This window comes from Palaemon carinicauda, chromosome 11, assembly GCF_036898095.1.
Source record: "Palaemon carinicauda isolate YSFRI2023 chromosome 11, ASM3689809v2, whole genome shotgun sequence".
Taxonomy (NCBI): domain Eukaryota; kingdom Metazoa; phylum Arthropoda; class Malacostraca; order Decapoda; family Palaemonidae; genus Palaemon; species Palaemon carinicauda.
The window spans coordinates 121,873,344-121,887,928 of NC_090735.1; the positions used below are offsets into that span (position 1 = coordinate 121,873,344).

A 14,585-nucleotide genomic window follows, 5' to 3' on the forward strand; every position below is an offset into this window, starting at 1 on the left:
TGAAGTTGTATCTTGGTAGGATAGAATATTGCAGTTTTAGAAAAAAAACTTTGAATATCTTTCTTGGAAGGAGTAGCAAATGAACATTGGTAAGCATTGAAATAGAAAAATATCTTGTGTGGTAATGCAGAATTGAATAGAGAACTGTAATGTTTACGGGTGTAGAACTTATGTTAGGTGGTAATACAAAATTGAAATGAGAATTGCAATGTTTTCCGATATAGAACGTCTTATAGAACTCATATATTGTTGATTCATTGTTTTTTCCATGCATATCATCCATGCCTTGATATCACTATGGCAATAATCATTTGAATCTTCCTGTAATTAATATGTTATTCAGTCAAAATAGGAAAAGATTAGATAACATTTTTAAAAGTACGTATAAGAATTTTTCCCATAGATGGTGAGACAGTCTTTAATTTCCAACACTGTGAGCCAGTGTAAGAATGTGAGATAGATCCACCATTTTAAGAACATCTTTCCTGTAAGTTAATCATTTTGACAATATGCACTGTATGATATTTACAGCGTAAAATAGCTTGTACAGTACCTCACTAATCATTTGTGTTGGATTTTTCATAAGTTTTTTGAGGATTTAATTTTAACGGGTGATAGGAGGATAGATGTGAGAGAGGCAAGAGAGCGTGCTAGAAATAAGAATGAATGGCGAGCAATTGTGACGCAGTTCCGGTAGGCCCTGCTGCTTCCTCCAATGCCTTAGATGACCGCGAAGGTATCAGCAGTAGGGGATTCAGCATTATGAAGCTTCATCTGTGGTGGATAATGTGGGAGGGTGGGCTGTGGCACCCTAGCAGTACCAGCTGAACTCGGTTGAGTCCCTTGTTAGGCTGGGAGGAATGTAGAGAGTAGAGGTCCCCTTTTTTGTTTTTGTTTCATTTGTTGATGTCGGCTACCCCCCAAAATTGGGGGAAGTGCCTTGGTATATATATGTATGTAATTTTAACGGACGTATATATAGTAAAAGTTAATCCTAAGTCATAGCAATCCAGTTTAAGAGCGTTACTTATAATGTTTTGCTTCAGCGATTTGAAATGGAGAATTTTGTTTATGTTTAGTAGAGCTAAAAGTTAAAGAGGGCCAACAACAAGAGTTAAGACAGCAAGCCTTAATTTAGAGCTTATATGTTAATTACGAAATAGAACAGATTGAGGTTTGTTTGTTAGAAAGTATAATGGATTGAAAATCTTTTGGGTATAATGTATAAATACTATGTAATTTCTCACAAATTTGATATCTCATTCTGTGTATCAATGGTACCCATGATTGAACCCTATTTATCGTACGTTCTTTAGAATAAATGTTGAATGGCTAGTTAGACTAGAAAAGGTCAATTACTTAGTTAAGGATTGAAATAAACTTTTAGTGACATTTTTATCATACTGTGTATTATTCCTTGCAGGTTGGTCCCATGATTCCTCCAGATGACGATTTTCCACGACATAAGTTGATAGATCTGAGAAGAATAAAACCAGTCTCACAAGCCACTCTTAGATACGATGATTTTAAACCTGAATTTGTGGAGAAGCAAGTTAAAGAGAAGGTAATATTATTCTGATCAAAATATTAATACAGTTTTGATGCTAAAACACATTTTTGTTCCTACACGGGTACAAACCCTTGTCCACTAAGGGGAATGAAACTCGGCTCTTAAAATTTACGCATGACGAGGTGTCAGTAGTCACTGGCAGGTGGCGGGGAATCCTCACCCGCCAGTACACCGGGAAGCCACTTTTGACTTTAGCTGTCAAGCAGTATGGATGTACTCCTGGTCTCCTTTACTTGGCTGGTTTAATCTTTTTCTATTTCTATACTCCTTTTCTTTTTACAGAGTGTGTGATTATTTTTTGTGGAATGGAGAAACATGCTAGCATGGGGCCTTACCCTGGAGTTGCTGGCCAATAGTGTGTCACCTTCACAAGTAGGAGCAATTTTGACCCCCATGCTTTGCTCCTCCTGACAGGGGTCATGATTGCTAGCCGTATTTCCATTGTAAGATGCAGTGGAGGAAAGAGGAGGCAAAGCATGACTTCTCTTCTCGCATCTTTCTCAAGGCTGAAGAGTTCCGCTAGTTCTCTTCTTTCATCTTCAAGTATTCTTCCACTTGAACCTTCTCTATCTTTTCCCCTCTTTAGACTCAGTGACGAATGCAGGAACTAGAGTTGAGTTCATTCATAGCCTAGTTAGTTAGCAATAGCAGGATCAGCTGATGGGAAACATTTGAAGCTTGGGAGTTATTGGCAGGTTGTAAGATTTTTAACCCTAATGATGTTGAACTAGCAAACTGCAGCTTCCAAACATTCTTGGAATGCATTTGGTTTGTATTGTACATACATACATACATATACCAAGGCACTTCCCCCAATTTTTGGGGGTAGCCGACATCAACAAATGAAACAAAAACAAAAAAGGGGACCTCTACTCTCTACGTTCCTCCCAGCCTAACAAGGGACTCAACCGAGTTCAGCTGGTACTGCTAGGGTGCCACAGCCCACCCTCCCACATTATCCACCACAGATGAAGCTTCATAATGCTGAATCCCCTACTGCTGCTACCTCCGCGGTCATCTAAGGCATCGGAGGCAGCAGCAGGGCCTACCGGAATTGCGTCACAATCGCTCGCCATTCATTCCTATTTCTAGCACGCTCTCTTGTGGTGGGTTAAATACTGTATTAAAGGATTAATTTTTTGGTTATGTAGAAACAATTTCTTATATTTGTTTTTTCTTAGTATCCAAATCTGAGCAATTTTATAATCATACCCTATCAGTCATCCCCCTCTGGTCCTATGACCCAAGGGAGACTTGAAAGGCTTTCATGGCTAATACAGTGCTAATGCATTCACCTACCATCCATATGGCAGCAGATCGATCCCAGCCCGTTGAGTTTGAGCTGTTCACGGGGGAGGTTTCTGCTGTGATTGGGCACTACAATGAGGTGTTGGGTTTGCCCTGCTAATGTTCAGGTGCACACCTCGTAAGATGATAATGGAACTGAATCTAGACCCCTTTACTGTTTACGTTTGATGATTATACCCCATCAACAATGTCCAGCTGATCCTAGTGCCCAAGAGGGAAGTGAATGGCTTACGTCAAGAGGAAGGGTTGTACTCCACCATTCCTATTTTCCAACAGTCAACTACTTTTAACCCTTTTACCCCCAGGCTATTTGGAAATTTCCAACCCTTAACCCCCAGGGGGTTATTTTTTTCCCAGCACATTTTGCAGTATATTTTTTTTTAAATTGCTCTAACAGCCTTAATTTTTGTCATAGAGAGGTCAGGTTGGTCTCATTCTCTTGGAAAATGCCTGAATTTTCTCAAAAAATTATCAAAAATATGGGAAAAAAAAATTCTATAGCATTTTTTTGCAAGGACGTACCAGTACGTACATGGGGGGGGGGTAAAGGGATGGCTTTTGTGAAACGTACCAGTACGTCCTTTGGGGGTAAGAGGGTTAAGTTTCAAGACGGGTTATGACTTAAGCCAAAGTTACAACCTGTCTTAAAGGACTCTGGTTAAAGTAACTTAGAAAAATAAAAGATGAATAAATTTGCAATGAAAGTTGATATCTATATGTAAATATTTTGAACTAACATACCACTTTCTCTGCATCGATTTTGTCATATGATTTAGAAGTGTAATAGAATCTATAAATAATTTTAACTAGAGCATCCACTGATATTTAATGCAGAGGAGTAATATTTTCATAATTTTTTCAATAAATCTATTTGAATTAGAACTAGGCACCATATTTGTATTCAGAGTAATAAGGTTGACAGATAACACAGATAGCTATAAGCTCTTGGGCGTATAGCATTCTTCTTTTCCAACTAGGGTTGTAGCTTAACAGATAATAATAATGATACATACATACATACATATACCAAGGCACTTCCCCCAATTTTGGGGGGTAGCCGACATAAAAACAAGAATAGCGCCAACGTTATCCCTGCGTGTCGTAAGAGGCGACTAAAAGGGACGGGACGAGGGGGCTAGGAACCTCCTTTCCTGTATCTACATCCTGTGAGATATCGACAAAGAGAATACTAATGATAATTATAATAAAAGGTAGGAATTTTTAACATCTGATAAGTGGGAGACCTTCAAGTGGGACAGGTCTTACATTCCATCCAATTTGTTGATAGTTTTGTTTGAAGTTTTTTCTTTTCATCTTGCATTCACATTGATATGTATAGAAATGAATTGTATTTTTTTTTTTAAATCTTGTTGATGTTAACCCTTTTAACCCCCAGGCTATTTGGAAATTTCCAACCTTTATTTTTGTCCCAGCACATTTTGCAGTATATTTTTTTTAAATTGCTCTAACAGCCTTAATTTTTGTCATAGAGAGGTCAGGTTGGTCTCATTCTCTTGGAAAATGCCTGAATTTTTTCAAAAAATTATCAAAAATATGAAAAAAAAAAATTTATAGCATTTTTTTGCAAGGACGTCCATGGGGTTAAAGGGATGGCTTTTGTGAAACGTACCAGTACGTCCTTTGGGGCCAAAAGGCTTAATTATAATTACAGAATTTACGATACCAATGTGATTGTTTTTCTCGTTCCAGGTTTCTAAAGAAACATATGACAAATCTTGGATTGAGGCACAAATGCTTAGGTTTTACTCTGACACCAGCATTGTTTCAGAGCTCAGTGACAGCACAATGACCCTATTGTTAAGCTCCAAGGCTGACGACGAACTACAAAATGAGGTTAGTAATGAAAGCTATTTAAAAGTGTAATAACTTTATTAATCCTTTTACCCCCAGGCTCTTTGGAAATTTCCAACCCTTAACCCCCAAGGGGTTATTTTTTCCCAAGCACATTTTGCAGTATATTTTTTTAAAATTGCTCTAACAGCCTTAATTTTTGTCATAGAGAGGTCAGGTTGGTCTCATTCTCTTGGAAAATGTCTGAATTTTCTTAATAAATTATCAAAAATATGAGAAAAAAATTTTTATAGCATTTTTTTGCAAGGACGTACCGGTACGTCCATTGGGCTAAAGGAATGAGTTTTGTGAAACGTACCAGTACGTCCTTTTGGGGTAAAAGGGTTAAGAGGCCTTTCCTAAAGCATATGGTCTTTATCAATATGTCGATGAAGCTATTTTCTAGTCTTGTAGTTTAAGGGTGGTCCCCAAGGACTTTTCTGTTGGGCTAGAACAAGGAATCCAATGTACACAGAAAAATTGACACTAATTAGAAGTAATATAAGCATAGTATAATAAGCATAGGCTAGGGTCTCTTGTTATCTGCCAATTTCCTTATCCACAGAAGAGGTTTAAATATAAGTGTATATTGGAAAGCTATAAAAACATTACTTTTTTAAGAAACTCTTTTCAAAGTCTTCTCTTTATAAATATGAAAATGGAATTCCCACCACAAGTGAGATGTCTGAAGAAAAGATTTGTTGGGCAAAGTTTAAAGGGCCCCCGTGGCATAAAAGTTAGTATGGTATGTGAGTATTTACATCGTACAAATTAGGTCAAAAGTTACAGCGATCTCACATGCAAAAAGAGATTATGATGCTCTGTATGAAACTGAAACCTAGAATTGTTGAAGCGACATGTCAAGAACTACTGTATACCGACCAGGAAAATTTTACTGACTCCCTTTCCTCCGACATATTAAGTTCTTATTTTAATTACTTATTTCCTGATTTTTTTCTTTTGAAAACGAGGAAAAGGGAAAAAAATCAGACCATGATTAAAAATGTGTAAAAGAAAAAAAGTAATGGGGAGAATTCGCAACTGTGTACATTCCTGAGACTTAGTAATGAGGGGAACAATTTTATTAATTAATAATCTAATATAGCTATTCTTCTTTACATGCAGGACTTCAGAAGATATACATGTGTTCCTTTGGATCACAAGTGAGGATTTTGCATGATAGATGGTTTTGATAATAGCAACTAAAGAAATTTATTTTTTCATTTCAGATGTTTGATCTACTTGGTTTTGAGCGTTTTGAACTAATCCAGTCGTTTCTCCAACATCGTTCGGAGATTAAAAATCCACCTATGAACAAGGAGCAAAAAATAAATATTCTGTTGGGTAAGATAATCATGACATTTTTGTCAAGTTTTTCTTAGTATTTTTTCGTGTTTTTTATGAGCCTCGTGTGCGTTTTTACTGTATAGCTATAAATTTTTGATCTTGTGAAATCTAAATAATTCAATTATTGTGCTATCACAACAAAACAGGTTACAATTTATTATTTTTCAATGTTTATTCTGTTTGAAGAGTCCATTTACTTTTCCATTTTGCCACTAGATGGCATTAGTAAAGTTTGTTGACATAAGACAGCAGTTACTCTCCAAGTATCACCAGATGCAATACTCTTCCCCCTTTCTCTTGTAATTCATTCCCACCATGAACAGCAATGATGAATTTGATAATGACTATTTTGATGACATAGAAAATTCATAGAATGATAGTAGTACTGAAGGATCTCAACTTACAGACATTCTTGAGATATAAATACACATCATAAATCATAAATCTAGGATATTGTATCAAAAGTTAATAATGAAATACAGTAATAAGATGATATATTATTTAATGAATTAAGCAAAGCAACATTTCCAAAAAGAAATGGGACTATTTATTGAAAATAATAGGCATGTGAGTTGGGTGAAGCCTACCCAAGGCCAGAAATTTATTTACAAACAGCTTCTTGGAACTTATTAAGCTAGTAAGTTTTAGGACTTTCTGTGTTACAGAAATGTTGTCAGATGAAGCTGAAATAATGTTTGTACTCGACAGATTGGAAAAGAGTATAGTAACTATAATCACAAATAGGAGATTAGAATAGAGGTGGTCCTCGGAAACTGGAAAATATATTGAAATCTTGGATATTGAGATGATTTGAGCATGATATAAGAAAGGGAGGAGTGTAATCTTCAACAAGAAAGGGTCTTTAGTATTCACTATCTTGTCTTTAACAAGGAAAGGTCTGTATTATTCACTATCTTGTCTCTAACAAGAAAAGGTCTATAGTATTCACTATCTTGTCTTTAACAAGAAAAGGCTATAGTATTCACTATCTTGTCTTTAACAAGAAAAGGTCTATAGTATTCACTATCTTGTCTTTAACAAGAAAAGGTCTATAGTATTCACTATCTTGTCTTTAACAAGCAAAGGTCTATAGTATTCACTATCTTGCCTTTAACAAGAAAAGGTCTATAGTATTCACTATCTTGTCTTTAACAAGAAAAGGTCTATAGAATTCACTATATTGTATTAGGCTTCCTGTTTTTCAGATTTGCTCCATGTACAGTACCTAAGATCGTTGATATTACGTATACAGTACCTCATAGTCAGACATTATTTATTTATACAGTACGTTGTTTTATTTTCATATTCTTATTTGTTTCAGATGGGCTAGCAAGTCAAAGTGGGAAGGAGCGTCCCGTATATGGTCAGTCTGTTACGATTATGAACGAGACGGAAAAGCAGTTACTGAAACAGGCTCGTAAGGAAGAGAAGAAGCTATACAAGACGGCAAAGCAGATAAATGATGGCTCTGCATCTGAGGATTTCAATCCTGAAACTCTAAGGGCTAAGAGGTGAGTAAACATTAGAATTTTTAAGTTTACAAATGGCAAACTCGAAGTCATAGGAGAAAGCTAAATTGATTGAAAACTGAAGCATACTTTCAAGTATAGTGTTCACCCTTGACAAATTGATGGATACAGGTATTATTATTATTACTAGCTAAGCTACAACCCTAGTGAGGAAAGCAGAATGCTATGAGCTCAAGGATTCCAACAGGAAAAAATAGCCCAGTGAGGAAAGGATATAAGGATTATATCCTTATATCCTTACTTTGAGAAGTAATGACAATTAAAAAAAAAAAAAAATTTTAAGAACAGTAACAACCTTAAAAATAGATCTTTCATATACGTATGAACTATAAAAAGAGACATGTCAGACTGTTCAACATAAGAACATTTGCTGTAATTTTGAACTTTTGAAGTCCTAATATACTGTAAACTCTTTGTCCATAACTCCATTGTAGTCTAAACATGTAGCATAAGAAAGCCGCTCGGTATGAAGGATAAAACGCACGTCTCCTGCAACCAAGTAGCTCTTATTCCCTATGCTTATATCATTATTATTATTATTATTATTACTATCCAACCTACAACCCTAGTTGGAAAAGCAAGATGCTATAAGCCCAGGGGCCCCAATAGGGAAAAATAGCCCAGTGAGGAAAGGAAATAAGGAAATAAATAAATGAGAACAAATTAACAATAAATCATGATAGATATGAGGGAAGAGTTTCTAGTAACAAGGAGAAATGCTTCCTCGTAGAACATAAATTTATAAAGAAATTAGGCTTTGTTTCTTAAGTATTGGTTCTATGTGATGACGTGTTATCCATTGTCAGATGGATTCTAAATTAGAGGTGCTTTGACTCTGGTTAAAAAAACGTGTCATCCATTGTCAGATGGACTCTAAATTGAGGTGCTTTGACTCTGGTTAAAAAGACGTGTCATCCATTGTCAGATGGACTCTAAATTAGAGGTGCTTTGACTCTGGTTAACCCTTTTACCCCCAAAGGACGTACCGGTACGTTCTTGCAAAACACTGTTAATTACATATTTTTACTTATTTTTGATAATTTCATGAGAAACTTCAGGCATTTTCCAAAAGAATGAGACCAACTTGACCTCTTTAGGACAAAAATAAAGCCTGTTAGAGCAATTTAAAAAAAATTATATAGCAAAATGTGCTCGAAATTTAACCTTATGGTGGTGGTAAAAGGGTTAAAAAGACGTGTCATCCAATGTCAGACGGATTCCAAATTAGAGGTGCTTTGACTCTGGTTAAAAAGCATTTTTTTAAAATTTTGTTTCATTGTACCATTCCAGAGAAGCTTCGCTGATTGAAGCATCACAAGCCGCACTCTTCCCCAGAAGAACTCGAGCGGCGCCGGAAGTGAAGTATCCGTACGTGTTTGATGTTCACAACAAGGCTAAGGAATGCGCTGGTAAGTGATTCATACAAAGAGCTGTATACGTTGACGATAATTTTCTTGAGGTACAGTACAGTAATAGATTTTGTGAGATGTGGTGTTTTAATATAATTTTATTCATTGTTACTGTGCATTAAAGTTTATTATTTTTGGTTTCCACAGCGTATATATCGGGACTGAAGTTATCTCTGCCTGAAGGGTTCATAAAAACAGGCGATAATATAATGGAAGAAGTTTATATTCCCGCGTCAGATCCAGCTCCTCCAGAAGTTGGTGCTAAGCTTCTCCCCACTGCCAATTTTGACAAAGTAAGGAACTGGTTCAGTTATTTTGTTTGGTTTTTCAAATCATTTTTTTAAGATTAAAGGACTGTATGGTTGCCAAGGATTTTAATGTTTAACCCTTTTACCCCCAGGCTATTTGGAACTTTCTAACCCTTAACCCCCAGGGGTTATTTTTTTTCAAGCACTTTTTGCAATATATTGTTTTTAAATTGCTCTAACAGCCTTAATTTAGGTCACAGAAAGGTCAGGTTGGTCTCATTCTCTTGGAAAATGCCTAAAGTTTCTCAAAAAATTATTAAAAATATGCAAAAAAAATGTAAATATTAGTTTTTTGCAAGGATGTACCGGTACGTCCATGGGGGTAAATGGATGAGTTTTGTGAAACGTATCAGTACTTCCTTTGGGGGTAAAATGGTTAAGGCTAAAACAGGGAATTCAATATGACTGAAGGTCATTGGAGACCACAGAGCACCTCCCAAAAATAAATTTTTCCTTTGTAAAACTCCGTAATTTATATCACTACAGGTTTTTTTTTTTTTTTTTTTCATAAAGTCAGACTTTGCTATTCCTAGGTTTGATATATGCAAATTTAATTTGTTGTGTGGATGCCCTGGAAATTCATAAAGCAATATTTAAAGTTATTTATTCATAACTATTTAGAGAGCGTGCTAGAAATAGGAATGAATGGCGAGCGATTGTGACACAGTTCCGGTAGGCCCTGCTGCTTCCTCCGATGCCTTAGATGACCGCGGAGGTAGCAGCAGTAGGGGATTCAGCCTTATGAAGCTTTATCTGTGGTGGATAACGGGGGAGGGTGGGCTGTGGCACCCTAGCAGTACCAGCTGAACTCGGTTGAGTCCCTTGTCAGGCTGGGAGGAACGTAGAGAATAGAGGTCCCCTTTCTTGTTTTTGTTTCATTTGTTGATGTCGGCTACCCCCCAAAATTGGGGAAGTGCCTTGGTATATGTATATATGTACAAAACAGGCATTGATAGAAAAGACAAAAGGCCATTAAGGTATTACGAAAGGGCTAGAAAAATTTCTTATACACAGTATTAGTATCAATCTCAACTTACTCTACCCTGCTGTATTACTTCAGCTTACTTTGCTGAAGTTTTTCCGATGGGACCCAATATTTTCACATTAACATTGTGAATGAAACTTTACCTAAAAATGATAAAAAGAATAGAGTTGTGTGAGACTAATTACAGCACATGATACTTGGATAGCAGGGGGGAGTAATTTGAGAAAGATACTGTTACTTATGTGAATTTTCAAGTCCTTGTGTACTGTATAAGTAATCCCTCGGCTAATCGCGGGTGTTGTGGTACAAGAACCCCCAGTGATAGCTGATATTTACATTACAGTATATTTTTTTTTATATATAAAACTAAGCTTTTTCAAACCTAAAGATTACTACTTCTAACAAAGAAATAATTAGAATTTAAAAAAATATAAAGCTTTTTGCCCTCAGAAACCCATATGTAGAGGAGTCCATGATAATTTTCTGATCATAAGGTATATGTATTTATAAATCTGCGATGTACTGAGGAAGCGATCCTAACCTAACCTAACCTATGAGAACTGCAATATGGCGAGGGCTTACCTAATATATTTTTGTCTTATGTGTTTAATGGTAGTTTTATATGTGTGTATGTAAATGCATTACATGGGTAGCTATTAAATAGTTATATGATGAAAATTTCTTAATTTTTCTCATGCAACAAATCTTTTCTTTTAAGGAATTGTGTTTTGAATAAAGAATTCTGTTTCAGATTGGCCAGATAGCCTTCCAAGGCTGTAAGAACCTGAATCGCATTCAGACGGTCGTGTATCCTATCGCGTACCATAGCAATGAAAACATGCTGGTGTGTGCCCCGACTGGTGCGGGTAAAACGAACATTGCCATGTTAACCGTCGTCCATCAAATCAGACAGCACATTGAGAATGGCGTCATTCAGAAAGACAAATTCAAGGTTAGTAGTTACAGTAACCCTTTTACCCCCAGGCTATTTGGAAATTTCCAACCCTTAACCCCCAGGGGGTTATTTTTTTCCCAGCACATTTTGCTGTATATATTTTTTTTAAATTGCTCTAACAGGCTTAATTTTTGTCATAGAGAGGTCAGGTTGGTCTCATTCTCTTGGAAAATGCCTGAATTTTCTCAAAAAATTATCAAAAATATGAAAAATAAAATTTTATAGCATTTTTTTGCAAGGACGTACCAGTACGTCCATGGGGCTAAAGGGACGGCTTTTGTGAAACGTACCAGTATGTCCTTTGGGGGTAAAAGGGTTAAACTGATGACAATGATGAATTCTAGAAGAGTTGGTTTTCTGTGGTGTATTGTTGCTGACTTATTTATGAAGTCTAATTTGAATGAAGGGTATTTTGGACCTGAAGATTAGAGTTTCCTTGGGTTTAAGAATTTTTAGAACTTTAACCCTTTTACCCACAGGCTATTTGGAAATTTCCAACCCTTAACCCCCAGGGGGTTATTTTTTTCCCAGCACATTTTGCAGTATATTTTTTTTAAATTGCTTTAACAGGCTTAATTTTTGTCATAGAGAGGTCAGGTTGGTCTCATTCTCTTGGAAAATGCCTGAATTTTCTCAAAAAATTATCTAAAATATGAAAAAAACAATTTTATAGCATTTTTTTGCAAGGACGTACCAGTACGTCCATAGGGGTAAAGGGACGGCTTTTGTGAAACGTACCAGTACGTCCTTTGGGGGTAAAAGGGTTAATTATTATGTTATTAAAATCATTCTCATGTTTAAAGTATTTTTAATTCATAGCTATAACAGTTGCTCCTGATAAGTAAAATTAATCACCTCGATGTTTACCCAATCTTTTGCGCATTTGAAAACTATCTTATAAATTTGAGGAAGTATTTTCTTAAGTGTGTGTGTAGTTTTACTGGAGTAATTTGCTTTATGGTTTTAATTCTTTTTTTTATTCTTGAGTATTTGATTCATGATTTTTCTTTTATTTGTACATCGCTTAATATATTTCTCACAATTATTAGCAAAATTTATTAAAGGATGATTATGAAGAAGTTGAAGAAGCAGGGTGTTTTAAGTTTAAAGGCTCCAACAGTGAGGAAAGGAAACGGAAATAAATAAACTATAAGAAAAGTAATGAACAATTAAAATAAAATATTTTAAGAAAACTAACATTAAAATAAATCTTTCATATATAAATTATAAAAACTTCAAAAAAAAATAAGAGCAAGAGAAATAAGATGTGGGAGTGCTCTTTTCATTGTGTGAACTAGAACATTAAGGATCACAATGTACCTTTATCAAGGTAACAGATACGATTAATGTGGTTTGATTTTTTATGTTATAAAGTCTTCTTTTTTTATTTCCTCGTTCTAGATTGTGTACATAGCTCCCATGAAAGCTCTCGCTTCGGAAATGTGCAAAAACTTCGGAAAAAGACTGGAACCGCTGGGACTTACAGTTCGGGAGTTGACGGGAGACATGCACCTGACGAAACCAGAGATTATGGCGACGTCTATGATAATCACAACGCCAGAGAAGTGGGATGTGACTACCAGAAAACCAGGTTAGTTTGGAGCTGTCATGATAAACATCTGACTGAAAAATTTAGAAGTAAAAATATTTTTTACTCACTCAAATATTTGGAAGCAAAAATATTTTATATACTTAATGAAAATTATGTATAGAAAAGTGCACAAGATATACATACATACATATACCAAGGCACTTCCCCCAATTTTGGGGGCTAGCCGACATCAACAAATGAAACAAAAACAAAAAAGGGGACCTCTACTCTCTACGTTCCTCCCAGCCTAACAAGGGACTCAACCGAGTTCAGCTGGTACTGCTAGGGTGCCATAGCCCACCCTCCCCCGTTATCCACCACAGGTGAAGCTTCATAATGCTGAATCCCCTACTGCTGCTACCTCCGCGGTCATCTAAGGCATCGGAGGAAGCAGCAGGGCCTACCGGAACTGCGTCACAATCGCTCACCATTCATTCCTGTTTCTAGCACGCTCTCTTGCTTCTCTCACATCTATCCTCCTATCACCCAGAAGGAAATAACCTTCAAGAAAACCATAACATGCAGTATGAAGGACTGGAAGATTAAATTTGTATTAATTATATTAGTGTACATAATTTAAAATTCCTATTAGTGTACCTTATTAATATTTACGTGCTATTTTGCATGCACATATCAGCTGTGTTCAAACTGACAGTATAGAAACTCTGCATTGTATGTGTATTATACAGCAGGTGTTCATTACTATATGCTATATTTTATTTCATTAAGAGAAATAATTGTTAGATTATAGAAGGGAAATAGATTACAAAATGCCAACGTTTTCTAATGTATTTTTTTTTTTTTTTGTCGTCAGGTGATACCCAGTTGTCTCAATTGGTGAAGCTACTAATTATTGATGAAGTTCACCTTTTACATGGTGACCGTGGCCCTGTTCTAGAAACTCTTGTTGCTCGGACACTTAGAATGGTAAGTTTGTATGTAGAGGAAGTGTAATTTACTTATATTTTTTATTTTTAACTTTGTTTCATCGAATTATGTGAAAGGATGCTTTATTTTGCATGCACTGGATGTTCAGTTTGCGTGCGGCAAATTTCTCGAAATGATATGCTTGACGGGAAATTCATTGAAAGCTATTCCTCAAAAAAATTTCTCAAATTATCAATTCCTAGAAAGCCGCATTGCTTAACCCTTTAACCCCCAAAGGACGTACTGGTACGTTTAAAAAAACTCATCCCTTTACCCCCATGGACGTACCGATACGTCCTTGCAAAAAACTGCTTTATACATTTTTTTGCCTATTTTTGATAACTTTATGAGAAACTTCAGGCATTTTCCAAAAGAATGAGACCAACCTGACCTCTCTATGACAAAAATTAAGGCTGTTAGAGCAATTTAAAAAAGATATATTGCAAAATGTGCTTGAAAAAAAAAATGCCTGGGGATTAAGGGTTGGAAAGTTCCAAATAGTTTGGGGGTAAAAGGGTTAAAGATAGTGCTGAGAATACAAATGAGCCTTTAAAGAATGGATATTTATGTGCAATCATGTTAAGGTAAGGTGTAATTTCTGCCTATGTGCGATCATGTTTAGGTAAGGTGTAATTTCTGCCTATGTGCGATCATGTTTAGGTAAGGTGTAATTTCTGCCTATGTGCGATCATGTTTAGGTAAGGTGTAATTTCTGCCTATGTGCGATCATGTTTAGGTAAGGTGTAATTTCTGCCTGTGGCACATCTTCTGTTTATTGTAATACCATCCGTAGACGCATCCAAAA

At 35.9% G+C, this 14,585-nt stretch overlaps 1 protein-coding gene across 1 annotated transcript in view; it reads left to right on the forward strand.

Annotated features, from left to right (window-relative positions):
- Positions 1-14,585, forward strand: part of LOC137650151 (activating signal cointegrator 1 complex subunit 3-like) — a 133,293-nt gene that overhangs the window by 68,868 nt on the left and 49,840 nt on the right. The window contains exons 5-13 of the mRNA XM_068383303.1: positions 1,424-1,564; positions 4,589-4,732; positions 5,959-6,073; positions 7,398-7,587; positions 8,896-9,014; positions 9,162-9,307; positions 11,059-11,259; positions 12,664-12,853; positions 13,668-13,780. Of these exons, the coding sequence (XP_068239404.1) occupies positions 1,424-1,564; positions 4,589-4,732; positions 5,959-6,073; positions 7,398-7,587; positions 8,896-9,014; positions 9,162-9,307; positions 11,059-11,259; positions 12,664-12,853; positions 13,668-13,780 (1,359 nt within the window). The remainder of the gene's footprint in view (positions 1-1,423; positions 1,565-4,588; positions 4,733-5,958; positions 6,074-7,397; positions 7,588-8,895; positions 9,015-9,161; positions 9,308-11,058; positions 11,260-12,663; positions 12,854-13,667; positions 13,781-14,585) is intronic.